The sequence below is a fragment of the Xyrauchen texanus genome, chromosome 30, assembly GCF_025860055.1.
Source record: "Xyrauchen texanus isolate HMW12.3.18 chromosome 30, RBS_HiC_50CHRs, whole genome shotgun sequence".
Lineage (NCBI taxonomy): Eukaryota > Metazoa > Chordata > Actinopteri > Cypriniformes > Catostomidae > Xyrauchen > Xyrauchen texanus.
Genome location: NC_068305.1, coordinates 27540780 through 27567803, shown reverse-complemented (window position 1 = coordinate 27567803; position 27024 = coordinate 27540780). Strand labels below are relative to the sequence as shown.

The window sequence follows — 27024 nt, the reverse complement described above, 5'->3', positions numbered from 1 at the left end:
TAACAGGAGGGTTAATGACAATTACATTTAAAGGTAACTCTACAACCCCCTTTGAGAGTTTTTATTTTTTTACCACCACAGTAATCAAAGAATGCAAGAATATCAAACTTGTAGCAGAAATATAATTTACATCCTAAACATACAAAGGTACATGCATTTTACAGAAAGACTGAAAAAGCTTTAGAGAAGAAGCTCTGTAAATGTCTCACCACTCTCGTCTTCAATTTCTGTTGGTCCAAGAAATATGCGGTTTGCAACTTTGACTCTGCCACCCGGTCCAAAGTGGGGCCCATCCAATTTGCCTTCTTTGCACAATTTAGCAAGGATCTGCGTTGGCTTCTGAGGGTCCCGCCACACATTGTAACCGTGGCTACAAGAAAATGTTTTTCAGAGCATTCATTTAATATTATTAATATTAAGGTTTCACATATTCATTCTCAATATGTTCCAATCAATTAGAATGGAAAATTGAGGAAGCAAGTACTTACACACTGTAGTTGGATGCAATGCCGCATGTGGCTCTGTGTTTGCTGTAGAATCTGTTCTCCAGATCAATCTTAGTCTCACCAATCAGATCATCAGTTCCAACTAAATCCCAGTCATATACAGCCACTGTCAGCATGGACTCCATGGGAAATGTGGCCTCAATGTCAAATGACCTTAAGAAAGGATGGTGTTATACATATCTTGTTCTTTCCAGAAATGAATGTTCCTTACTGGAGCTCAAACCAATTCAGCTATTTGTTTGCAACAATCTTAACCTCACTTGCCAAAGACCGGATTCAGCTGCTTGGAAATGTAGTTCTCTTTGTCCTTAACCTCTGACTTTCCCAGTCGGATGACTATGTAAGGATCTGCTTTGCCATTTATGTCAGCAGGGTGCAGGTCGGTGGCCTGAGAAGAGAGCCATAATACTTAAGCAGAAAGAGTGCCAGAAAAATAACATGCAAATAAGGCAGAGTTCACTTACTCTAATTATATAAATCCTGATGAGAACATTGATGGGGTCATTGTGAGGAATACTTTGGAACATGCCCATGTTAGGGTCAAATCCCGACTCTCTGGTGACCTCCTCAGACAGTGGTAGCTTATACATCAAGAGGGAGCCCTGGATCACAAGGAGATAGGTTAAAAAGGAATATGTGATACTTCATGTTCATAGTCCAAATTTAAATGTTCTGTTTCATACATGTCATATTTGCCGCTAATGGGAAACAAGGGATCTCTTACCTTGAATCTGCCCACAATCCTGTCATCATCAACCACATTGTGGTCATCATCGTCTCCGGCCTTCCCTCTATACAGGTTGAAGGTGTGGAGCCAGTCTTCAAAGTTATCAAACTCACTTTCCAGCTCTTTATTATACACCTGAGATAAAGGTATTTGCATTTACAAAAGGCCACTTTTTGTGGAAACTAGACTACATTGCCAATTTCTATAATATATATACACAACCAATCAAAATTTGGACTGTAGACTGAAATTATGTTTCTTATGATCTTCAAAAACACTTTGATCTAAAGACTTAATCAAATGTTTGACTAACAGTATAAATTGCATTTAAAATGAAAAGGTCATATTAAAGAAGAATTAAAAACACTTCTAGTTGTAATATTATCAAGCAAGTTAAAAGAGCACTGACCATTAGTTCATCCACTTTTGGTTTTGGAGGTCGTTTCTCGGTTCCATCCTGATTCTTTTTTTTGTCCTTGGAGCTCTTCTTGTCTTTGCTCTTCTCTTTAGGTTTGGTGCCTTTCATGGGAAAGTCATCAGCTTTGATCTCTGATGTCAGTGGTGAATGGTCAGTATGGATGGAAATGGAAATGGGTGAACACAACACAATGTCAGTTTGACAGGAGGTTTGTCATGAACAATGATGTGGTCAAGCCATGGCAGTTAAGGGCCCAAATAACATATGGATCTTTTAATGCAGTATAAATAACTCGATTTTTGCAACGCCCAAAGCATGACAAATAAAATGAATCAAATTAATCATTTGTTGAAGGTTTGTCAGAAACACTTTACTGTTAGCTTGCATTAATTAACATTATTTAACTGCATTAGTTGACATGAATTAACAATGAAAAACACTTTTTAATCTTGGTTCATGTTAATTTCAACATAAAAATGTGTTTTATTAAAAGTTGTATACAATAACTGTAGTTCACATTAGCAATTGCACTAATGTTAACAAATAGAACTTTATTGTAAAGTGTTAACGGTTAAATTTCATGACATGAAATAAAGATACAAACAGAAATTAAACACTTTTAATCACTCATTTCCATATTTCCATGAGTTTTCCAGTTGTACAAATTGCTAGGTAATTATTTTATGGAGATTGGACTCATGAAGACCAATTTCTTGCTAATAAAATATTCTAGAGCTGAGCATAACTAGAAAAAAAACATAACAAAAATAACTAAAGAAATTTCCATGACTTTTTTAGATTCAAATAATTGCCTTGACTATTCCAGGCCAGGAAATCCTATTTTAAAATTCCTATTTAAAACCAATACTCAGCCCCCTGCTCCCCTCTCTGAGGCTGAAGTCCCCAAACTTCTCCTCTCCAGCCACCCTACTACCCTTGATCCTTCTTTCCATCTCCTACAAGCCATTTCCCCTTTAATCCTACCTGCACTCACACACATAAATAGCACATCTCTTCTAACTGGTACATTTTCCACAACATTTAAGCAGGCTTGAGTAACCTCACTTAAGAAACCCACAATAAACCCTACACTCTTAGAAAATTACAGACCTGTCTCTCTCTCCTCCTATTCATAGCAAAAACACGTGAACGAGCTGTGTTCAACCAAGTCTCCTCTTTTCTCTCCCAGAATAACCTGCTAGACATCAACCAGTTTAGATGTGAACAATTACACCATCAGGACAGTCAGAAATCTTGGGGTTGTGTTTTAAGATCGGTTTAACTTTACAGACTATATTGCAAAAAAAGCTCAATTATGCAAATTTGCTCTGTATAACATTAGGAATATCAGACTCTTCCTGTCTGAGCATAGTAAACAACTTCTTTTCAAAGGTCTTGTAATATCTAGACTGGACTACTGCAGTGCTCTTCTGGCAGGACTTTCTGCATGCAGTCAAACCTCTGCAACTGATCCAGAATGCAGCAGCACGATTGGTCTTTAACAAGCCCAAGAGAGCACATGTCACGCCTCTCTTCATTGAATTTTACTGGTTGCCAACAATTGCTAACATCAAGTTCAAGGAATTGATGCTCACTTACAGAACAACCACCGGCTCCTAAGCTTATGATCAGTGGGTTTACGGTGCCTTGTGGTGCCATCTCACAATTTCCCTTCAACTTTTCCTCATTGGTAAAATGACCTGCAAAACTCCACCTGAGCAGCCAAATCTCTTTCCACCTTCAAGAAACATCTTAAGAAGCATCTCTTTCAAGAGCTATTAATCCAATCATACTAATGCAATAACTGTCTTCTTTCTTCTTCTAAAAAAACATATCTCAATAAATTTTTTTACCACTGTCTCTCACCTTCCTTTTTATTTGTTCTTCTCTGAGTAATTTGCAACTTTGTATTACAGCACTTCTCTATTTACTTCCTCCTTAGGATGAATTGCTTCTGATGTATTCCTCATTTGTAAGTCGCTTGGGATAAAAGAGTCTGCTAAATGAATAAATGTAAATATGAAATTCCTTTATTTTTCCAGGTTTTCCATGACAGAGAGAAACCTTTACATATTGCAGACTCTAATGGTTTTATGTCATGATTACAAAAGTGATGGAATGGATATGGAATGACAGTATATGATTTAGGAACAACACACCAGGGGTCATATTACAGAAACTTCCTCTCTTCGGACTACGCCAGAAACATACCTTACATTAGTATGCATACGCAGATGCTAATGTGTGGTCCGGTTGAACATGCTTAAAGATTTTTCTTACGTTGGCGGCAACAAACCGCACAATAGAAGCGTAAGGTTCACACTAATGTAGGCTATTGCGCTATTGCATTGTGTTATGAATTATGGTCTGACTCATTTTCTGGAACGCAACAATGCACCAAATCAAGCTTGCATAGCTAGAAGCATCTGCGTTCACGTACTTGCATAGAGTATGCTTTTGGCCTTTTAGTTCTGCTCTGACAAGTAAATTTTTAGGACCTAAACAGGTAAGATAGGATACCAAAGCTGTTTCTACAGTATGGCCCCAGGTGCAACCTAACACATACAGAACAAAGATCTGTGGTTACCTCCACTCTCTGCTGCTATCTCCAAATCTTCTCTTTCCTCTGCCTCTGCCAGAGCTGCCTCCTGGGCTCTGTGATTCTGAATTCATAGAATGTATATAGGTGTAAAACAGTACAGTATGAAACATTTTATTGAAAATGTTTTCTTGTAAGACAGTCCCCCAACCTCCATCATAGTCTCTATTGAGGCAAAGTATTTGGACCACCAGTCCAACATGCTCTCATCCGGCTCCTCTTCCTCCACCTCATCTCCTTTCTTCTTCTTCTTCTTTTTATTTTTCTCTTTCTCATCCTCGTTCTGATAATACAGAGGATGCTGTGATGCTTACTTGTATTAAATGTAATGTGGTGACATTTTTAATCATGCAGAAATGTCAAAAATGAAAAGAATAAAAATAAATGGTTTGTCTAAAAATGTAAATCTCTCTAAAGCAAACCAAGACTTACCAAGTCAACTTTAACAACAGCATCAGTGGTCTACAAGGACAAGGGATCACACAAAACCAACATCAAATAAAAATGACACCTACAACAGAATGTACAATAACACTCTACAAAACACATGAAAACATGCTTTTGGCTGTTAAGGGACACAGACATTATTAATAACATTGAAAACAAACTGTAACACAGTAGGTGCAAGGCAGGCAAAAACAACACATCAAGCAGAGATTAATTCAGCATGTTGACTTCTCCATTAACAGTTTTATTGTTCTCATAGTATTCATGATACATTTACTCACAGCATCAAGCTTGACAACTGTGTCCATCTTCTTGATGTTGGGTTCAGGGTCCATATTGACAACAATGTCACCTGAGGGATGAGAAATGGGGTGGGAATGGGGGCGGGAATGAGACGTCCCATTGGTGAGAGCCATGTAGCCATTGGTCAGTCTAGCTGGTGTGGGAAGGGTCATAAGATTCAGCAAACGATGGCCCAAAACCAGCACCAGGAAAGAGAGGAGAGATCAACAGATCATAGGAAGGAGGAGAAAGAGATAGAGAAAAGGAAAGTCAGAAAAGCAGGAAAAAGAAATAGTCTGTACCAAGTTTTGAAAATGCACATTTTATAGAGAAATTGATTTTGAGGAATATTTTGAAGCCTTGATCTAAATGTCTTACTGCATTGCACTCACTGAATCCTCCACTTTAAGTGGTTAGGGAGTAATTTGTTTAGAACAGTCCGCATTAGCAGGAGAGTATAGGATAGACAAAACACTTACTGCACTACTGCACTCAGTAATTTGTTCGTCATTAAAAAGTTTTGCCACTAAAGGAATAGTATTTCTGGAGTTCAAGATGACTTCCATGAACAAAAAACTACTGAGTGATTTTCTTTAACAGTGGTAAAACATGACCCTAGTGACTAATATTATTAACAAAAGAAGTACAAGCACTCTGCACATAACAGGTACCTGTGGAAGCCCAGTTGTTGGCAGTCTTGTCTGGGGTGCTGTAGATGAACTTGCGAAGGCTGGTCACGGCATGAGACCCCACCAAAGTGTAGCGTCCGAATGCCCGACAGTCCACCACCCAAATATTCAGTGGTGGATGGAGTAACTCATTTTCTGGCAGATCCTACAATGCAAGGTTAATTAAGGTAACTGTTTTAATCAGAATTGTGGAGGAAGATGTTTTTTAATTTACCACATTTTACTTACCACTTCAAACCACTTCACTAACGTGCTGAAGTTTGGATTCTTCTTGTAGTTCTGAATGAGGGCTGACTGAACTCCTTTTCCTCCACACTCAATGTCCACACGAGGCCGGTCCACCAGGGTCAGGTTAACTCTTTTAAGGTCTCTTAAGCCCCAGAACAGGACCTGGAGAGACAACAAGCTTTAGCTCAACAACACCAATCAACAGAAAATTAAATGAGCTGCAAATTTGCAAAAACAACCAATCTGTTTCACTAATAATATTTTTGTATAATATTATGGCTAATGATTTCTATGGCTATTCTGTCACCTCTATGCGATATCTGCTCAGAACCGGTCGAATGCCCAATGGTACTGGCAGAATAGGACCACGGTCAGAGTCAGTTGGGCCACCAATTGGAGGGAGCGCTACCTGACCTGCTGGACCAATCTGAGGATAAACAGGTATTTATTCATGAAAATACTGTATATCAATCATCTAATCATAAAAGATTGTCTAGAGGTAAATCAGTACATGGTTAATAGAGAGCATAGAAAATGGCAAAGAGGATGGAGTCAGTTACACAGGAATAGAAAGTAAAGAGAACTATTGAAGAGGGGCACATTTTATTCTTTATATTGCACCTTGATTTGAGGCACTGCAAAGTCATGGACAGCAATGAGAGCCCTCCTGATCTCCTCATCGTCATAGGGAATCTGTTAATGATTCCGTGGAAGAGTATAGTGGAAATATAGGACAGAGAATTTAGGAATAATGAGATGAGAAATGAGGCAAGAAGAACAAGAATCAAAGAGAAGTGACAGGAAAAGAGAAAGAGTGACCCACATTCTCACTATCGAGTATGGAAGTATAGGTTTTGTCCTTGTTAGGGTATAACCTCTTAAGGAAACTTTGCTTTTTTCTGCTCACAAAATGTATCAAGGTAAAAAAAAAAAAAAAAAAAAATTTTGTGGTAAAGTGATATCATGTAGATACCGGGGCAATAGATATAGGGTACATTTGTCAACTAACACAAATCATTTTGAGAATGCAAGATGCTTTTTTTGAGTAACAAATTATGATGATGCTTACTCAAAATAACTACTTCAGAAAAAGTCAATAATTTCCTGTTAATTTGTATTAAACATTTAGCATTTTAATACATCTCAATTTTTCTATAAACCAATACTCCACAGTCTCCATATAATGATTGTTTTTCTTAAGTGGGGGAAAAATAAATAGTTTTTAAACATTTTCAAAGTGGGCTCATATTGACTGACCCAATGTGTTTAATAGGGGCCTTTAGCCCCTTCCACAGGGGGGCTTTTTACTCAAAATGCAATCCTTTCACTTTTTGGACAGTTATTGAAAATTTTTAGATTTTTTTGTTTTAAAACAAAAAATTATAATAAGTTTGGTTAAAATGTTCAAAACTGAAAATAATAAATAAATATTTTGTCAAAACAAATGTGTTAATTTCAGGGATTTTCAATAGCTACATTCAACATTTTAACCAAATTACCTCAAAATCAACCTTGATACACCACACACAAAGATCTCATGGAACAGGAAAATGTTCCAGTGTATAGTGACAGATAGGTGTTTAGGAAAGTGATGTGGTAGTTTGTGTTGCTATTTAGTGTTTTAGGAGGAAATAAAATCAATGGAGCTTTTTACCCCATGGAGACTTTAGCTCAGTGTTAGCCAATATTTAACAAACCGTAGGTATATTTAAAGGAAAAGTTCACCCAAAAATGAAAATTGTTTCATCATTTACTCACCGTCATGCCATCCCAGATGTTTCTGTCTTCTGCAGAACAAAAATTATGATTTTGAGAAGAATAATTCAGCTCTGTAGGTCCATAAAATGCAAGTGAATGGGTGGCAACATTTTGAAGCTCCAAAAAGCATATTAAGGCATCATAAAATTAATCCACAGGACTCCAGTGTTTTAATCCATATTTTTTAGAAGTGATATGATAGGTGTGGGTGAGAAACCAATCAATATTTAAGTCATTGTTTGCTTGAAATTCTTCTCCCTGCCCAGTAGGGGGTGATATGCATGAATAATGTGAACCCCAAAAACACAAGAAGAAGAATGTAAAAGTAGATATTGATTTAACCACTGGAGACTTATGGATTAATTTTATGCTGACTTATATGCATTTTGGAGCTTCAAAATGTTGGCACCCATTCACTTGCATTGTATAGACCAAAATAAATATTTTTTTTTGAGTTCAGCAGATGAAAGCATGTCAGGCATGGCATGAAGGTGAGTAAATTATGAGAGAATTTTAATTTTTGGAAAATCATTAGTGCATATTTAATTATTTTAACTAAAACTATGGTATATTTAACAATTATTTTTTGGGGGCCTGGTGGTGCCACCATGAGCCACAAAACATTACATGTTTTTAGTGTGATAAAATCGATTACAAACCTGATCTGTGTAAATTCATATCCAAAATAACTTTTTTTGTTTTCATGACACTATTATATACGTTGTTATCTGGTAAACGTCTAAAGAAAATCCTGATTTTATCACACAAATATACAGTAATATTAAAATATTTAATGAGAAGGCTATGTCAAATGTCTTCTAAATTTTTTACACTTTTGAAACTAGTGTGTATTTTTATGTTTGTAGACGCCACATTCACTTCCATTGTAAATGCCTTTAAGTAACACATATTTTTACTTGTGTTGTTTTTTATTTTGTGTCATAAATGTTGACGATTATAGGCTTAACTTGTATTGAACATGGAACATTTAACAAGCATTGCCTGTGAGTACACTCGAGATGTACATGTATGTTCAAGTTTTCACAACAACTGTGTACCTGCAATAGTTCAAAAGCAGCCAGCAGATCTCCTGCAGCACAGTTCCCTCTGTAGATCTGATAATACTCCAGCTGGGGAGGAAATCGTGGGGGCCCGTAGTGTTCATCAACCATCTTAGTTAGTGGCTTTGCAAATGTTCGCCCAATGAACTCAGCCTTCCCCTGATCACCACACACACACACACACACACACACACACACACACACACACACACACACACACACACACACACACACACAAAACAGTTACACTTCCATCCCTAAACACCAGAGGTCAGTCTTACCCCATCCCTATGACTTTGATTTGTAACGTCACTAACACACCATGGCTACTTTATTGCTGGGGCTTTAAGAAATGAGAATCAATATTTGGTTACGGATCATAAATGATGTTTATAGTTGACATTCACAACAGACAAAGATTAAAGTTCAATCATCCTCTAAATCAGGGGTCAGCAACACTATGACACAGGCACGTCAGCAACGGCGAGGAAGAAGTAGACAATTTTATTCAAATGAAATTCTGCACTTGCATTCCAATCTGATGACACTACAATATACCCAACAGACTCGTGCAGCGCGTGCAAGCCATTCGCGCATCACAAGCCGGCAGTGCTTCACTTTTTGTTAAATGCACCAGCTTTGCTTCGTTCAGACAGCCTACATTCCGTGTTTCATTTGTTTCTTTTTGCATTCAGAACAACATGAGACGTAACAAGGAAAAACACCACTATTAACCCTTGAGATTTCCAAGCCAGCATACAGATACACAGTGGTGTAGCCTTGAGGTGGGCATACTGTGAATTTATGAAAGACCCAACCCCCCCAAAAAACTAGCAGAGATGCAATAACATGTAGTATTTTCACAAAGTTTAATTGCATAAGTTACATTTAAATGTATATAGACACTATATAAATATTTGCGTTTAGCACAAAAATACATTGACAGTGCATATTATGTTTACTCCACAGATGCTTGTGCATCAGATGATGCAAATGCCCCGCCCCTTACTGAAACATGAAATATGAGTGGTTAGCCATATCCAATCACGTCTGAAATGAATGTTCTGATTGATGGATCAGCTTAGTCGGACTGTTTGTCTTGCCAGTGCCATCAGTTTCCTCCCGCCTCTCGCAGCTCTCGCAGTACTCTTTAAAAATCTATATATATATATACATATACTGGTGGCCAAAAGTTTGGAATAATGTACAGATTTAGCTGTTTTGGAAGGAAATTGGTACTTTAGTTCATCAAAGTGTCTAACTGGTCACAAAGTATAGTCAGGACATTACTGACATCACTATTTGAAAAAAGTAATTTTTGATCAAATCTGGACAGGACCCATTTCCAGCAGCCATCACTCCAACACCTTATCCTTGAGTAATCATGCTAAATTGCTAATTTGGAACTAGATGACTTGGCATTAGCTCACACACAGCTGAAAGCTATTTGGTTCGTTAAATGAAGCTTAACATTGTTTTTGTGATTGTTTTTGAGTTGCCACAGTATGCAATATACTGGCATGTCTTAAGGTTTTCTCTAGAAACTCATCAGTCAATCATTGTTTTGAGGAATGAAGGCTATACAATGCTTGAAAAACTGAAGATTTAATTCAAAGGTGAATACTACAGTCTTCAAAAACAAAGGACAATTGGCTCTAACAAGGACAGAAATAGATGTGGAAGCCCAGATGTACAACTAAACAAGAGGATTAGTACATCAGAGACTGCATCACATGTCCTCAGCTGACAGCTTCATTGAATTCTACCTGCTCAACCCCAGTTTCATGTACAACAGTATAGAGAAGACCCAGGCCTTATGGGAAGAATTGCAAAGAAAAAGCCACTTTTGAAACAAACAAAAAGAAAAGGTTAGAGTGGGCACAGAAACACAGACATTGGACAACAGATAAATGGAAAAGAGTGTTATGGATCTTAACCCCATTTAACTTTTGTGGGATCAGCTGGACTGTAAGGTGTGTAAGAAGAGACCGACAAGACAGCCACATTTATGGCAAGTGCTACAGGAATCGTAGGGTGAAATGTCACCTGAGTATCTGGACAAACTGACAGCTAGAATGCCAAGGATCTGCAAAGCTGTCATTGCTGCACATGGAGGAGTTTTTGATGAGAACTCTTTGAAGTAGTTTAAGAAGTTATGAAAGTTTTTTCAAATTTTAATAGTAATTTTTCACATTATTAATGTCCTGACTATACATTGTGATCAATTGAATGCCACTTTGGTGAATAAAAATACCAATTTCTTTCCATAAATGCAAAATCTTTACATTATTCCAAACTTTTGGCCGCCAGTGAAAATACACAATTCACTCAATGGTGCTGTGGCAACACGTTAGTAGACTGAAAAACTTCCAGGTCAAAAGACTACTTGCTGTTCTGGTGGCCATACGTATCATCACTTATTTCAGGCATTTGCAAAATCCTAAGAAATATAGGTGGGCATACGGCATATGCCCTAGACTATACTACTGCAGGTACACCCTCCTTAAACCATGGTCACAGTCAAAATTGCATTGAACGATTAACCCACATTATGGGATTCAAAATATACACGTAAATGAAACCTGGAAATAAAGTTTTAGGATTTTGCAAGTGTGATTTACCAAAAAGGGTTAATAGTTGATCGGCTTGTGATGTGCGTCATTGACCAGGAAAATGAAGAATGGCACTCAAAAAGGTTGCCGACCCCTGCTCTAAATTCTGAAAAAAGTATCATGGACACTAAATGTCAATGAATATCTGACTCTTCGGTCAATATTTAATTGATTAAAAACACTGAATTAAACCACAGCAATGAATACTACAAACTACTGTAGAGACTACAACTCAACAAAAAGCAAAATATTTGTATAAATATTTTTACATATTTATATTTATTTCTGAACAGTCACAGTTAAGTGAATGCAAGAGATAGTTAATGAGAGTGGGGCCTTTTTTTAATGATGACTAAGTAATTCTTTCAGAGGAAAATGTTGAAAACAAAGATTGGATTTAATTTTTTTCGGGACAGATCCCCAGGCAATCCCACCTCTTGCATGCCTTGCTGATTTTGAACTAATCAAACACAGACTGGCCCAAGTGACAACAGTGTTGAGATCTGAAAGTTTTCACACTCTACTTAGCCAAAATGCCATCCAACAAAAGGTCAGGACCAGCAGATTTTAAACAGGAACAAACATGATGTCAGGACAACAGGGCACATTTTCACAAACACTTGTTGCAACACATGCATATCCAGTATATGGGGGATTATGTCAACATATATGTGAACTGAACTAGCAAACATTACAATTAAAATCTGGATATTTAGATTTTATGTGTGGGTATTAAGATGTTTTGCAATCTAAACTTACCACAGTGTCCTGGTCGTACAGTTCAATGACAATTATTGGAGGGTCATCACGGAGTTCACTGGCCTCACCATACAGTTCAACATTATCAAATACGAGCAACTGATCCCATGTAGGGCAGAGAGTCTCACTAAGGACCTGAAATATACACACATACCAGCGCACACTGTTTTTGTGAAGCACAGAGTCAAACCATCAAAAAGGGATTCCTTGAATTACAATTGAGATTCATAACCAAAGACTCATACACACACTCACCTCTGTCACCTGGCTGTGGGTGGAGAAGAAGACTCTGGCAAATGGGTCAGAGAGACCACTATTGTCAGCAGCAAACAGACTGCGAGCCTGATACATGTGAGCCCTCAGCTGAAACACTTGCTTCACTACAGAACAAAATATTGAGGGTCGATTTTAACCTATGATCTATTCTGCATAACCTTTACCATCAGTGTTGGGTAGATTATTTCTGAAATGTAATATGGCATACAGATTACAAATTGTAGTCAATTACGTAATATTTTAGATTACACTTTTAGGTAATCTAATTTGATTACTTTTGGATTACTTATTGCAGGTCTTGCTAAATCTAATCATTAATTGTAAATATAATAAGTAAAACTTTGAAGTTACTAATGAAATGTTAGCTTTTGTTTGACATTGGTTTGTACAAGGGGTCAGATTTCCTTGCTTCAATTCAACATATTTCCATTGACTTTTGGACCCCACAGCAAGTACATACAGTACAGTACACCAAAGTAGAAAAGCTGTCAAGTGTTAGAGGAAAATCATTAGTGCATATTTAGTGCATAAAATCTTACTGTTATAAACTAGACTGATGGGAGGAACCGCTTGTATGCCAATTCCCGTAGCTGCTTTATTTTCTTCAAAGCCACTAGGCAGGCCGCTCAGGAAGTCTTTCCTCTGTTTATTTAACCCCAGCCACAAATACATCTCCAGTTTAGCCTGAACTGTCCAGCCAGCAGGCCCAAAGCCTTTCTTCCCAGGCAGCTATTGTAAACACAAACACATTCGCAGAACATTTACACCAACAGTATACAATAATGCCTTTAATTATCACATTCAGAAAGAGACCAATTTATGCGAATAGATCAAAAGAGTGAGCTACCCTTAGAAAAACAGCTTTCACTTTCTCACAGTCTTTACCCATCTCTTCATCAACAATTGAGTAAAGGATGTCTTTAGATGGTATGCGTGCGTATGCAATGCGTTTGTTGTTGCTAATCATCCATATGAACACATCAGGGATGCTGTGCTGGGGCTTAGTAAATACAAACAAGAAAAAAGTGGAGTCAAGCAATTGAAATGCCGATTGTGAATGGAATTATGGGAGTTGGGATTCTCTTTACCTCATCTGCCAGGAAACGGAGCCTTTGGAGGAAATTGAACACTAGCTTGAGTTTGTCCCGAACCGTGTTTCTCTTCACTTGTGAGCGAATAGTCTTTGCCTGCTGACCCATGCTCTCCTGCAAACAATAAAACCACACAAATTACTTAAAACAGCCAATCATCAATTCTTAATGTCCAAGCTAAGACCATAAACAGTTACTGTAGGGTGTGTAGGCATACCATCTCTCTCATACAAGACTTCAGTCTCTCCTTATCAAGTTTGGTCCTTCCGGCTTGACTCTGATCTTTGTTTGCCAGTGTAACAAATCGGCTTACATTGTAGAAAATAGTGGGAAACATTTCAATAGATTGTTGATGTGAGAAAGTTGAAAATCGATTACTAGAATTTTGTGCTTTTGGCATAAGTATAGACTTTCACATTCATCGTCTGGATTTAAATGAGCCCCGTTAGGGTCCCTCACCTGCAACTTGTGCTAAGCTCTTCTAATACGCCCCTAAGTCTGCGTTCTGGGTATGCCTTTTCTGTTTTTATGATTTCTTGAACATCATTCAGGCCCTCCTCCTGTTTACATAGATATACACACATACATAAACACAAACTGAATAGAAATGTATGACTTTACAAGTACTTAGAAAGAGGTGTCTGTAAAAGGGTTAATTCACTCAAAAATGCAAATTCTGTAATTTACCAGTTTGTCTGCAATTTTGTCCATGATATTGGAATTGTAGAGACGTCTCCTCTGGTCCTGCCACCAGCTCTTGATATAAATACAGGGTTTCTTCTCAAAGTAAGGCAAGTGGAAGTAATTTCTGTAAATGGAGCAAAATGGAAATTTCAGTTTGTAAGTCAGAGCTCAGCAGTAGCTGGCACCAATCAACAAACGCTGACTTGTGAAGTGCAATTTTGAGAAACTGTTTTCGATTTAAGATGCCTGTGATAGGGATATCAGTCTTAGAGAATGCCTGGAATAGACACATATATTAATAGCATAATGCTTTTTGCCTGTAGCTATGTATAATTGCTGGATGATTATAAATGGTTTTTCACACATGTTATAAAGTTTGTGTATTGTTGGTTACTAGCTGGTTGCTTTGTTGCTGCAAGTCACTGCATGTGTACATTTATATTTACACTGCAGACATTTAGTCATTTAGCAGACAATTTTATCCAAAGCGACTAACAAATGAGGAACATAACAAGCAATTTATCATATAAAAGTCAACACTATCTTCAGTATCGCACTGCCAGATTCTCAATGCAATATATGCTTGTGTAGAAGAAAGAGACAGACAAGGATTTTTTGTATTATTATTATTAAATAGTAAGTGCAGTGTATGTGTAAATGCCCCTTGAGAATCCACATTTCATTGAGATTAATCATATTCTTTTAACCTCTGACCTGTCAGTGATAACTGGTTTCATTGGAGGGGTGGACGGCACAGACATCAAATCTCCATCATCCTCTGCCTCTTCATCACTGGAGTTGTGAATGAGCTCAGCCTCCTCCTCCTCACTCTCCCCTCCACCCTCTTTCTTCTTCTTCACCGATGTAGGCTTGCTCACTCCATCTATCTGGTTACCATAGTTTCCTAAGCAGAAAATTATGTCCACATGCTGCTATGATTAATTGTTATTATATTGATGGAATTTTGAATGCAGAAGTGTATTGAAATGTATATTGAGATGTCACAAATCATTGGTTTTAGCTCACCGATAGTGACTTCAAAGCTGATGGGCTTATCTCCAATTTTCCTGTCAATCATTGTGGCCTCCAAAAAGGAGCCGAAAAGGAAAAACTCCTCCATGTTCCCTGTTGCACTCTGAATTTTAAAAATTAAGATGGTGACAAAACTACTCCAAGAAGGCCCCCACAGCATGTAGTGACACCATTTATTTTATTAAAGTAAAAAAGGTTATGATAACTGGCTGTTGATGCTGAATTAGACAGATACGCTAAGGAACATGTTATATTTTATTTACATATATACATATATTTATTAACTCTTTTTTTTAAGCTCTCATTTTCCCACATTGGGTCCTCTGACATCTTTTCTACTTACTGTAACCTGTAAACAGTGGTAGTCTGCAACTGTCAAAATAAAAATTATCTTATCATTAACTCATCCTCATGCCATTCAAGATCTTAGAAAAATATTTCAGCTTTGCTGGTCCTCACAATGCAAGTGAATGGGTAGCACAATTTTGAAGCTCTGAAAGCATATAAAGGCAGCATAAAAGTAATCTGTACAACTCCAGAGGTTAAATCCATGTCTTCAGAAGTGATATAAGTGTGGGTGACAAACAGATCAAAATTTAAGTCAAAAATGTATAATAAAAAAGGACTTATATATTAACCTGTTTCTCACCCATATCTATCATATCGCTTCTGAAGACATGGTTCTCTTACGAGAGGTTCTCTCGTATTGCGTAAGCTAGCTTACGCTACGGGAAAGATTCATCTTTTCTGAGATATTGAAGCCAAAAAATTATCCTTAATTTTTGTATCCATTGTCAACGCAGTGCGGCAGCTGCAGACCTTGAGCGGGCTAGCTAGCGAGCTCATAGGTTGCTCTGCGGCAACTGCTGCAGCCTATAGACGAGCTTGGGCTGAACTCAGCATCCAATGAGAGGCGCCCGCGCTCACTGCATCAAAGCCCGCCAAAAGGGCGTGACTAGAGTGCATATAAGCTGTAGTTCGTGAGGCTGGAACCCTGATTTTCATCTCTTCAGCTGAGCTCTCCGCGATCGCTGACCTGGAAGCCGCTCGCCGCTTGAGGGGCATCTAGCAAGCGTGGATAGCGCTAGAAGAAGCCGGCCGCCTCAGCCACCTTCAGCCATCCTGCGAAGCTACGCCATCCGACGACGTATCCTTTTATTAAGCAAGCTAGTTCTCAAGAACTATTCACAAAAGAGTACGAAGCGCCTTTTTCAAGATGCCTCGCTCCACTTGCGCCTCATGTCGCGCTCTTCTCAGCACAGGAGACCGCCACATCATCTGGCGCCTCTGCCTGGGACTGGGGCACGCAGAGCTCGCCTCACTGAGGGCGGATGCGATTTCTGCAGGAGCTACCGATGTCGACCCCGCGGGCTCGACTCGAGCGGTCAAAGCAGAAACCGCCACCGCTTTACCCTCAGCCACGAGGAAGAAGCGCCGCCACAAAGGCTGCCGGAAACTGTGGTTGAAGCGACTGCCTCGCCGGAGCCTCTCCTCGAAAGCATCGCTCACCCTCCCCGCCTCGGACGCCAGGAGTTGCCGAAGCGTCGCGACTGCTGCCATCTCGGATGACGGCCGGAGGATAAGGGCTGCTGTTCCATCATGGCTTCGACAGCGAGGAGTGGACAGGCTCCCAAGCCTCCTCCTCAGCCCAGGAATCCAGCAGGACCCGCGCCGGAGTCGAAGGGGAGTTAACACGCCTCACACAGGCCGCCGACCGCCTCGGGCTCGAGTGGTCACCGCCCCTGAGCAGGCACCCAACAGACTCGACGGCTGCTTTCTTCAAAGCCATCGCCGCTTACACCCGCGCCCGGCCGCCCCTTCCTGCCGGAATTACATACGGAGCTTGCAAAGTCGTGGAACGCCCGCTTTCAGCCAGGACCCGCTCACACGCCTCCACCTCTCTGCGCCGGTGGACGGCGCCACTGAGAGAGGCTACTCCTCCATCCCCCGGTCGAGGACTCGGTAGCAGCACACCTTTGTCCGCCTCCGCGAGATGGCTGCTCCAAGCCTGTGCTCCCGCCTAAGGCCTGCAGAGCGACTTCCGCCTATGTTGGCCGCTACTTATTCCGCCGGCCAAGCCGCGATCTGCTCTGCACTCAATGGCCGTTTTACAGATCCTACAAGCAGACCTTCTTCGGAGTGGGATGAGAAAGGCAGGCACCCAGAGGCTGTTACTGATCTACTGAGCCGACAGACCTCGCCCTTCGGCTACCAAAGCTGCAGCCCAAGCTCTAGGGAAGTGCATGGCCTCGCTGACTGTGACCGAGAGACACTTATGGCTAACACTAGCCGACATGGGAGAAGCAGAGCGCTCCACGCTCCTCAACGCACCGCCTCTCCAACCGGTCTCTTCGGCTCCACGGTGAGTGGCATTGTTGACCGCTTCTCAGAAGTCCAGAAAGCCACCCAAGCCATGAACCTCTTCCTGCCGCGTCGCGCTAGCTCCTCTGCAGGCCGCTCACGTGATCAGCCTCCTGCACGAGCCTCTTCACAGCTCCAGTTCAACAATCTCAGACTTCTCAGCGCCGACAGGGCGCCGCCTCGATCAGCGCCAGACAGCCGCCGCAGACCGCCTCCCGCTGGCCTCGATCTAAGGTAACGCTGAAACCCGAAAGCAGCCGAGGTCTTCCTAACTGTGTTGAACAAACGACGGCTCAGTCCCGCCGCGGCCGGACCACTGTCAAAGCTTTACCCCCTGTCAGTCCCCTTCTCTCAGGCTACTACAGTGGTGAATTTAGCAGCCAACAAGCCGGTGACACTGCCCGCTTGCTCAGACTCAAACGCCGCTTTCACGGCGACCCAAATAAATCTTGTAAAGAGCAAACATGTCTTATGTGTAGAAAAGTGCCCACAACCCAGTGTTCGCCCCTACACACAAGCATAACACATCCCGCGGTCCCTATCAGAGCACGCCTCATAAAGCGGTTACTGAACCGCCGAGAGGCCAGAGTCAATGAAGGCGCTCACAAATGCGCGCGCACGCTCCATTCTCTGCCCGCTCTGTCACACGCACCAGCCCTATGTGTAGAAAATGTGCCCACAATCCAGTGTTCACTTCTGCACACAAGCACTGCATGTCTCGTGTCCCCACCAGAGCACGCTCACATAAAGCGGTTACGAACCGCCGAGCGCTAGAGTCAATAAATGCGCCCGCAAATGCGCGTGCGCTCCATTCTCTGCCCGCTCTGTTACACGGCCAGCAACCATTCCTCTGTGTGTAAGTCCTGCGCTCATGACTATGCTTGCGATCACGTAACAGATGTGACTCTTTCCCCATTCATTCCAATCGGAAGTCACTCACAAAACAGCCTGTTCATGCTGTCTGCGAGCAATCATGCATGAACACACTAAACGCGCCACACATTTTGTTCAGCGCTCTGTGTGCGGCAATCAGAGCGAATTGGCCATTCACCCTCTAGCGCTACGCTTCAAAGCGTGGGAAGCTATTCCAGGGATATCCAAGTGGGTGTTAAGCACAATACAACAGGGCTATTTGCTACAGTTCGATCGCCGCCCTCGCTTCAGAGCGCGCTCGAAACCACTGTGAACACGGAAGCAGCGTGCATGCTTCGCTCAGAAATAGCAAGCCTTCTGTGCAAAAGGGCCATAGAAAAGTGCCACCCTCTCTGAGCTGAGTCGGGCTTTACAGCCGCTATTTTCTTGTTCCCAAGAAAGACGGCGGCCTCAGACCCATATTAGATCTCAGGGTTTTGAACAAGGTGCTTGCAAAAAGACCGCTCAAAATGCTTACAATCAGGAAACTCCTCGCGCATGTGCGCCAGGGGACTGGTTTATTTCTCTCGATCTGAAAGATGCATACTTTCAGATTCAGATAAATCCCCGTCACAGGCCATTCTTGAGATTCGCCTTCGACGGCCAGGTTTATCAATACACCGTCCTTCCGTTCGCCTGTCCTTAGCACCTCGTACTTTCACGAAGTGCATGGATGCGGCGCTCGCACCCCTGCGGAGTCAGGGTTTGCGAATTCTTGAACTATTTGGACGACTGGCTGATTATGGCTCAGTCACATATGGAGCTTCTGTCTCACAGAGCAGTTCTCCTCAGCCATCTGAACAGTTTGGGTCTTGCAGTCAATTGGACCAAGAGCTCACTACAGCCCAGTCAGACCATTTCCTTCCTGGGAATAGAACTAGACTCCGTGGCAATGACGGCTCGCTTATCTACACAGCGCGCACGCCGTGTTCAGCGACTAGCCGCATCTTTTCAGATGAACAGCCTCACGCCTCTGAAGAAATTCCAGAGAGTGCTAGGTTACATGGCCTCAGCCGCAGCAGTACTTCAGCTGGGTTTACTGCACATGCGCTCGCTTCAGCATTGGCTAAACACCCGGCTGTCTCGCCGGGCTTGGGCCACAGGCCGCCAGCCCATCAAGGTGACTCAGACCTGCATATCAGCTCTGCAGCCCTGGACAGTGGCCGAATGGTATCAGCGGGGAGTGACAATGGGAGCTGTATCTCGCCGAAAAGTCATCTCGACAGACGCAGTCCAACACGGGTTGGGCGCGGTCTGCGAGGGCTCTCCGGTTTTCGGCCTATGGTCAGTTCAGGAAAAGCTCCTTCACATAAATTGTCTGGAAATGATAGCGGTCGAGTACGCCGCGTGCGCTTTCTCCCGGTCATTCAGGGTCACCACGCCCTGGTCCGTTCGGACAACAGATCTGTGGTATCCTACCTAAACCGTCAGGGCGTGTGTCAGATCCAGGAACCTCTTCCATCTGACAAAACACATACTGAGTTGGTCCCAGTGCCACCTGCGCTCGCTGAGGGCGACGCACGTGCCAGGCCACCTGAACGACGGCCCGGACAGACTGTCCAGAGACAATATTCCCCAGGGGAATGGTCCCTGCACGCTCAAACAGTCCAGACGTTATGGCACCTATTCGGCAGAGCAGAGATAGACCTCTTTAGCGTCCAAAGAGAACTCTCACTGCCCAGTATTTTTCTCGAAAGCGAGGACGCGCTGGCCCAGGACTGGCCCAGACGCCCGCTTCGCCTTCCCTCCCGTCTCGCTATTGCCACAGGTAATGCAGAGGATCAGGAAACTGGCGTCACTCGGTGCTCCTCATAGCCCCGCGTTGGGAGAATCAGACATGGTTCCCGGAGCTTACGCAGCTGTCACTGACAGCGCCGTGGCCCATCCCAGTGAGAGCAGATCTCCTCTCTCAAGCTCAGCGGCACAATCTGGCATCCCCACCCAGAAGCTGGGCGCTGCATGCGTGGGTGATCAACGACTACCCGTCGCTCTGCCAGAAGGAGTAATAAACACCATCATACACGCTAGAGCCCCTTCCACGAGAAGACTCTATGCGTCAAAATGGTCTGTGTTCTCAAAATGGTGCACCGACAGAGACCTGGACCCACGGACATGTGGGGTGTCGTCGCTGCTCGTATTTCTACAAGAGCTGCTGGATGAGGGCAGATCCCCATCCACGCTCAAAGTGTATGTGGCGGCCGTTGCGGCGTTCAGCTGAACCCCTGCACGGCCAGTCATGGGGTAAAAGCGAGCTGGTCATCCGCTTCCTCAGGGGAGCTAGAAGGATGAACCCCGCGCCCCCATCGGTTCCTATCTGGGATCTTTCTATAGTTCTCGAAACTATGAAAGCCCCCCTTCGAACCACTTCAATCCGTGGATTTGAAATACCTTTCACTCAAAACCGCTTTTCTGACTGCCCTGTCATCAGTCAAACGTGTGGGAGACCTTCACGCGCTGTCTGTCAGCGCTGCGTGTCTTGAGTTTGGACCAAGTGACTCCAAGGTCATTTTAAAGCCTAGACACGGCTATGTTCCCAAGGTGATCGGTACTCCTTTCAGAGCACAGGTCATTTCCCTATCGGCGCTGCCAGCACCGGATAGCTGAACGCGACGCCAATCTCCTTTGCCCGGTCAGAGCACTGAGATTGTATACTGCACGCTCCGCTGCTTTCAGACGCTCCGAGCAGCTTTTCGTTTCGTTCGGGGCGCACCAAAGGTCTCGCCGCCTCGAAACAGACACTATCTAGATGGATAGTGGACGCTATTGCTGCTGCATACGCGTCAAAAGACCTGCCATGCCCGTTGGGCATTAGGGCTCACTCCACTAGAGGCATGGCATCCTCGTGGGCATGGTCCAGCGGAATTTCCATTCACGACATATGTGTGGCAGCGGGATGGACTTCCCCTCCACCTTTGTCAGATTTTACAATATGGAAGTGCCCGCTCTGCAGGCAAAACTACTAGCGGTTTAATACGCTACAGCTCCCCTGGTGAGCTGCACTGATGGGACACATTCCACACAGACCGGCACGCCGCTCTGTCGTTCCGTCCTACTATGTGCTTATGTATTACACAATCAATGACCCGCATTCTTGCCGGCCAAATATTATTTCCCCACTCATAAGGGCTCCCCGGGTCCCCCTTAATTCCCTGGGGCTTATACAGTGGATGCTTGGCGCGCACGGCGTTGACAATGGGTTCCGTAAGCGTAAGCTAGCTTACGCAATACTGAGAGAACCTCTCGTAAGAGAACGTATCGGTTACCTAACGTAACCTCGGTTCTCTCTAGATGAGGGAACGAGTATTGCGTAACCGGCCGTCGCTCGCGCCACGGCGACTTTTCGCTTCAGTCAATGAAAACCAGGGTTCCAGCCTACGAACTACGCTTATATGCACTCTAGTCACGCCCTTTTGGCGGGCTTTGATGCAGTGAGCGCGCGGACGCCTCTCATTGGATCGCGAGTTAGCCCAAGCTCGTCTATAGGCTGCAGCAGTTGCCGCAGAGCAACCTATGAGCTCGCTAGCTAGCCCGCTCAAGGTCTGCAGCTGCCGCACTGCGTTGACAATGGATACAAAAATTAAGGATAATTTTTTGGCTTCAATATCTCAGAAAAGATGAATCTTTCCCGTAGCGTAAGCTAGCTTACGCAATACTCGTTCCCTCATCTAGAGAGAACCGAGGTTACGTTAGGTAACCGATACGTTTTACCCACTGGAGTCTTATGGATTGCTTTTTTGCCAACTTTATGTGCTTTGTGGAGCTTCAACGTTTTGGTAGCCATTAACATGCATTGTGAGGTACAACAGAGCTGAAATATTCTTCTAAAAAATATATTTTTGTTTGTGTCAGCAGAAGAAAGAAATACACATTATATTCATTTTTGGGTGAACTTTTAATTTAAGGGTTTTTTTCGACCTGGTCTTACCCTTAAAAGGGTCATGAATTTTTTTTTCTTTTAATATGTTCCTTGAGGTTCACCTATAGCCGTGGCCAAAAGTATTGGCAGTGACATAAATTTTGTGTTTTGCAAAGTTTGCTGCTTCAGTATTTGTAGATAATTTTTCCACATGTTTTATGGTATACTGGAAACCAATGACAAGCATTTCATGAGTTTTAAAGGCTTTTTTAAAAAAATATTTGCAAAAACATTCAATGTATGCAAAGAGTCAATATTTACAGCGTTGACCCTTGTTCTTCATAACCTCTGCAATTCGCTCTGGCATGCTGGATATCAGCTCCTGGGCCAAATCCTGACTGATGGCGATCCATTCTTGCCTTATTAGTACTCGGAGTTGATCACAATTTGTGGGCTTCTGCTTGTCCACTCGCCTTTTGAGGATTGTCCACAGGTTCAATTATGATCCAGGGAGCTGCCTGGCCACGGATCCAAAATTTCAATGTAATGATCTCTGAGCCACTTCATTATCACTCTTGCCTTGTGACATGGTGCTCCATCATGCTGGAAAATGCACGGATCATCACCAATTTGCTTCTGGATCGTTGGGAGAAGTTGCTCTTGCAGGACATTTTGATACAATTCTTTATTTATGGCAGTGTTTTTGGGCAGAATTGTGAAAGTGCCCACTCCCTAGGATGAAAAGAAACCCCACACATGGATGGTCTCAGGATGCTTCACTGTGCCAACAAACAGTGAAATTTGGGTTTTTGTGATGAAGTTCACAAAATGCACAATAATCTAGAAACAACGTGAATCAACACCACAAAAACTGAAGCAGAAAACTTTGCGAAAAACAACATTTATGGCACTGCCAATACTTTTGGCCATGGCTGTATATTATTAGAAAAATGTTTTACACAAAAAAACATATATTTGTAAAACATGATCATTTTACACTCCCATTGTGTCCTTCTGTCAGAAGTGCTTGATTTTGGTGCTGCTAAGAGGCCCAGTGCTTCAACCCTGCAGGGGTTTCCTCTGAAGTGATGATCTGTTTGATCAACTAAAACTAGTTGAGACATTTTAAGCCATCCCAATCCCCATCCCCATCTTGTTCTGCTGTCCTTAGCATGAGATAAGAAATGAAATCACTCCCATACTCCAAGACTTTTTCTGTAGCAATACTAAACAGTAGTTAGCAACAGAATTTTGTTCACAAATGTTAATATTATATCATTTATTAAGGGAGTGAGGGAATCTACAGTATTTTTATAACAACTATGACAGTTGCAGTATTTGTGTTTAGACCACTATATTTCATAACAAATAGCATAATATGTTTTATAGAAATAAGAGTTCCATTCATCTAAACATGGTAATGAGTAATCTGAAAAATGTTACATTTTATAAGGACTTATAGCTGAAGTTTATGGGTACAATAGGGCTAAATAAAATGGGGTCTCTTCAAACACTTTTCAACCAGAAAGCACATTTTCCTTAAAGGGTGCCATTAGCTATCTTGAGAATCTGAGAATTCTGAGATGATATTCTTCTCACCACAATTGTACAGAGTGGATATCTGAGATACCGTAGACTTTTTCAGTTTAAACCAGTCTGGCCATTCTCTGTTGACCTCTCTCATCAACAAGGCATTACTGTCCACAGAACCTCTGCTCACTAGATGTTTTTTGTTTTTGGCACCATTCAGAGTAAATTTGAGAGACTTCTGTGTGTGTAAATACCAGGAGATCAGCAGTTACAGAAGTTCTCAAACCAGCCTGTTGGGCACCAACAATCTTCCATGCAATTATCTAAACAGCCAATAGTGTGGCAGCAATGCAGTGCATAAAAACATACAGATATGGGTCCGGAGCTTCAGTTAATGTTCACATCAAGATATAAAAAAAATTAACCACAAAAATGTGATCTCAGTGATTTGGACCATGGCATGATGGTTGGTGCCAGACGGGCTGGTTTGAGTATTTCTGTCACAACAGTCTCTAGAATTTACTCAGAATGGTGCAAAAAACAAAAAACAAAAAAAGTGTACTGTAACTCAGATAACCACTCTGTACAATTGTGGTGAGAAGTATATAGTCTCAGAATGCTATTCTGAGATGTGGCTTGGCGCTGTTTTGGCAGCACGAGGGGGACCTACACAATATTAGGCAGGTGGTTTTAATGTTGTGGCTGATCGGTGTATGACTTTGTGCAGGTTTGCCTCCAGATCAAGTGTGATAACAAATCCTGCCCTTCAGCAAAATGTATTCTGACAACCAATATATAATGCTCTCAGGGCCAAAGAAAATCACAGACAGCTGAACTTAACTCCCACATCAGTGATGACTTTTTGTCTGAAGACACAAAGCTTGGGCTTTAATTTCCCAGTGGGTAGTTGAATATTTCGTAAAATCTGGTCTGAGTTGTAATCAATTTGTCTGCAGATATAGTGCAGATATAGAGATGTATGGGGGATAAGGTCACAGATGAGTTATAAAAGACCAGCTGGCTTGAAAATGACCCATGTAATTCCAAGCTGTGTGACAGGTAAATGCAGAAAAATCTATCATCAATAGAGCATTTAATACTGATTTCAAGGGAAATGCCTTAATCCCTTAAAATGATAGTTCAGCACAACATGAAACTTCTCTCATTGTTTACTAGGTATCATGTCAAAACCTGTATTATATTATTTCCTTCATGGAAGATAAAAGAGGATATTTAGCAGAACATTCAGCTGCACTTTTCCACACAATGACCAAGGAAGGGGACAAAGTAAAGCCATGGTCACCATTCACTTTCATTATATGGAAAAGAGCAGCTTGGCCATTCAGCTAGAGAATTCCATTTGTGTTCAGTGGAAGAAAGAAAGTCATGCAGGTTTGGTACGATATAAAAAAAAAAAAAAATGATGACTGAATTTTCATTCTGGGTGACCTAACTAATCTCCAAAAAAATTAACGGAAATAAGGAATCTCACCTCTGAGATGTTGGACACTGGCTCCATTTGTACCTCAGTAGAGCTCATTATCTCTGTGGAGGTGGTGTCTAAGATCTCCACAGTGATACTAACGAGGAGGCGGGCCCTGAAGGACACACCCTCCCCTAGACCCTCATTCAGGTCCTGATGCTCATCCATCAAAGTGTAGTTACGGGTGGAACCATACATATTCACCCAGGCCGGACCCATAGTGGGCAAGAACCCTGGGGAGAGATAAAAGAGAAGTAAATTCTCTCGTTCCATTTACTTATTATTAGGGATGTGCGTGGATAGTTGACATTCAGTTAACCGCTCGACACTCCACAATTTGAATACCAAAATCACTATCCAGTTATTCTACAAGTGCTATAGAGGTTTTCAACCTGACCAGAATTCAACGATTTCTGACAAACTGTCGGGCTTGGATCAGTTTTTCAAGGATAGGGCTAGTAAGGGGCTGTTCAAACATGCTTTTCTGTGCATCTGTGCTGTTTTTCTATGTACTGTTAACACTCGCTGGATGGGCGTCTTTGACTGTTGCGCTGAATCTCACTGTTTTCTCTTTCAGCATCTCACACAAAATTTTTAGACACCAAGTAAAGTTCAAAAGTTCAATAGGTTTTTTATAAACATATCATGAAACACCTGCATTGAGTCATTCGTCGGACAGTGCTGCTTTCTAAAGAAGTTCAGGTTGCAGAGTACATGTGACTGTATATACAGTATATATATATATATATACATACACACACAAGATTACAGGTTGTTTTTCACCAAGGAAAATTTAAGTGCTTGATAAACGTTAAGAGAGTGTTTTTTCTTTTGCTCAAATGTGCATATTTATGTACAATATTTAGACAAGTTCAATGGCATTTGATTTTAAACCATTTCAAAATCAATGCATACCGAAGAGGCTATTTAATTGCAGCAGTTCCACGCACATGACAATAATTGCGTTTGCTGCCTCGCGGAAATTTACTAGCAACTATATTTTTTTTATTTAATGTGAGATTTTATTATTTGAAGATCTCTGTATTTTACTATTTTGGCTCACAGCTTACTGTGCACTTTATTTGCTGCTATTTTGAGTAGTGTTTGAGGGCATTTCATTGCAATAAACATTCTTTATTTGCGCATCCTGACAAAAAACCAATGAACCATTCATGATAACCTTGTGGTTAACCGAATGTTAAAAGTAGTAACCGTGCACATCCCTATTTATGATTTCCACTCACTGTTTAATGGATGCACATATTCTACATTAATTAAACCGTTAACATTGTGTTTGAACAGATGGTTGGTACCTTTTTCTCCATCATTCGCGATCTTGCGTAGATCGATAAAATGGGTTCCTATGGCAACATCATTCACCTTGTCTGAATCACGGATCTGAACTTTCAATCGCCTACACAAAGGTGGGAACATCTCTGTGAACACTACTTGCTCATTCCAGATTGGCTCATAGCTGCTCTTCTGAACTGAGGTTTTCCCCTGCATACACAAGAAGACAGAAATGTTTTTATTTTCAGTTAAAACAAGAAAATCAAACTAACTGAAATATTGATTTAATGTCATCTCATTGTCTTAAGAGTTTGGCTTGTTATATTTAAATTATTATAAATAATATAAATATAATATTCTTATAAATATTTAGATGGCTTTTAACAGAGCAACACTGAGCTTGAGACTCTGCATGTTCTTGTA

At 41.7% G+C, this 27024-nt stretch overlaps 1 protein-coding gene across 1 annotated transcript in view; it reads right to left on the bottom strand.

The window, feature by feature from the left end:
- The window catches only part of LOC127623751 (otoferlin-like), a 104753-nt gene that overhangs the window by 10980 nt on the left and 66749 nt on the right, over positions 1-27024 (bottom strand). Inside the window, exons 14-39 of the mRNA XM_052098234.1 lie at positions 26625-26811; positions 25321-25544; positions 15164-15272; positions 14852-15041; positions 14141-14261; positions 13913-14013; positions 13671-13761; positions 13451-13567; positions 13210-13362; positions 12902-13091; positions 12342-12466; positions 12087-12221; positions 8713-8874; positions 6204-6323; positions 5897-6058; positions 5651-5813; positions 4979-5133; positions 4683-4712; positions 4402-4533; positions 4239-4314; positions 1643-1782; positions 1231-1368; positions 971-1108; positions 767-894; positions 489-659; positions 210-370 (exon numbers count right to left, since the gene is read on the bottom strand). Coding sequence (XP_051954194.1) covers positions 210-370; positions 489-659; positions 767-894; positions 971-1108; positions 1231-1368; positions 1643-1782; positions 4239-4314; positions 4402-4533; positions 4683-4712; positions 4979-5133; positions 5651-5813; positions 5897-6058; positions 6204-6323; positions 8713-8874; positions 12087-12221; positions 12342-12466; positions 12902-13091; positions 13210-13362; positions 13451-13567; positions 13671-13761; positions 13913-14013; positions 14141-14261; positions 14852-15041; positions 15164-15272; positions 25321-25544; positions 26625-26811 — 3619 coding nt within the window. The remainder of the gene's footprint in view (positions 1-209; positions 371-488; positions 660-766; positions 895-970; positions 1109-1230; positions 1369-1642; positions 1783-4238; positions 4315-4401; positions 4534-4682; positions 4713-4978; positions 5134-5650; positions 5814-5896; positions 6059-6203; positions 6324-8712; positions 8875-12086; positions 12222-12341; positions 12467-12901; positions 13092-13209; positions 13363-13450; positions 13568-13670; positions 13762-13912; positions 14014-14140; positions 14262-14851; positions 15042-15163; positions 15273-25320; positions 25545-26624; positions 26812-27024) is intronic.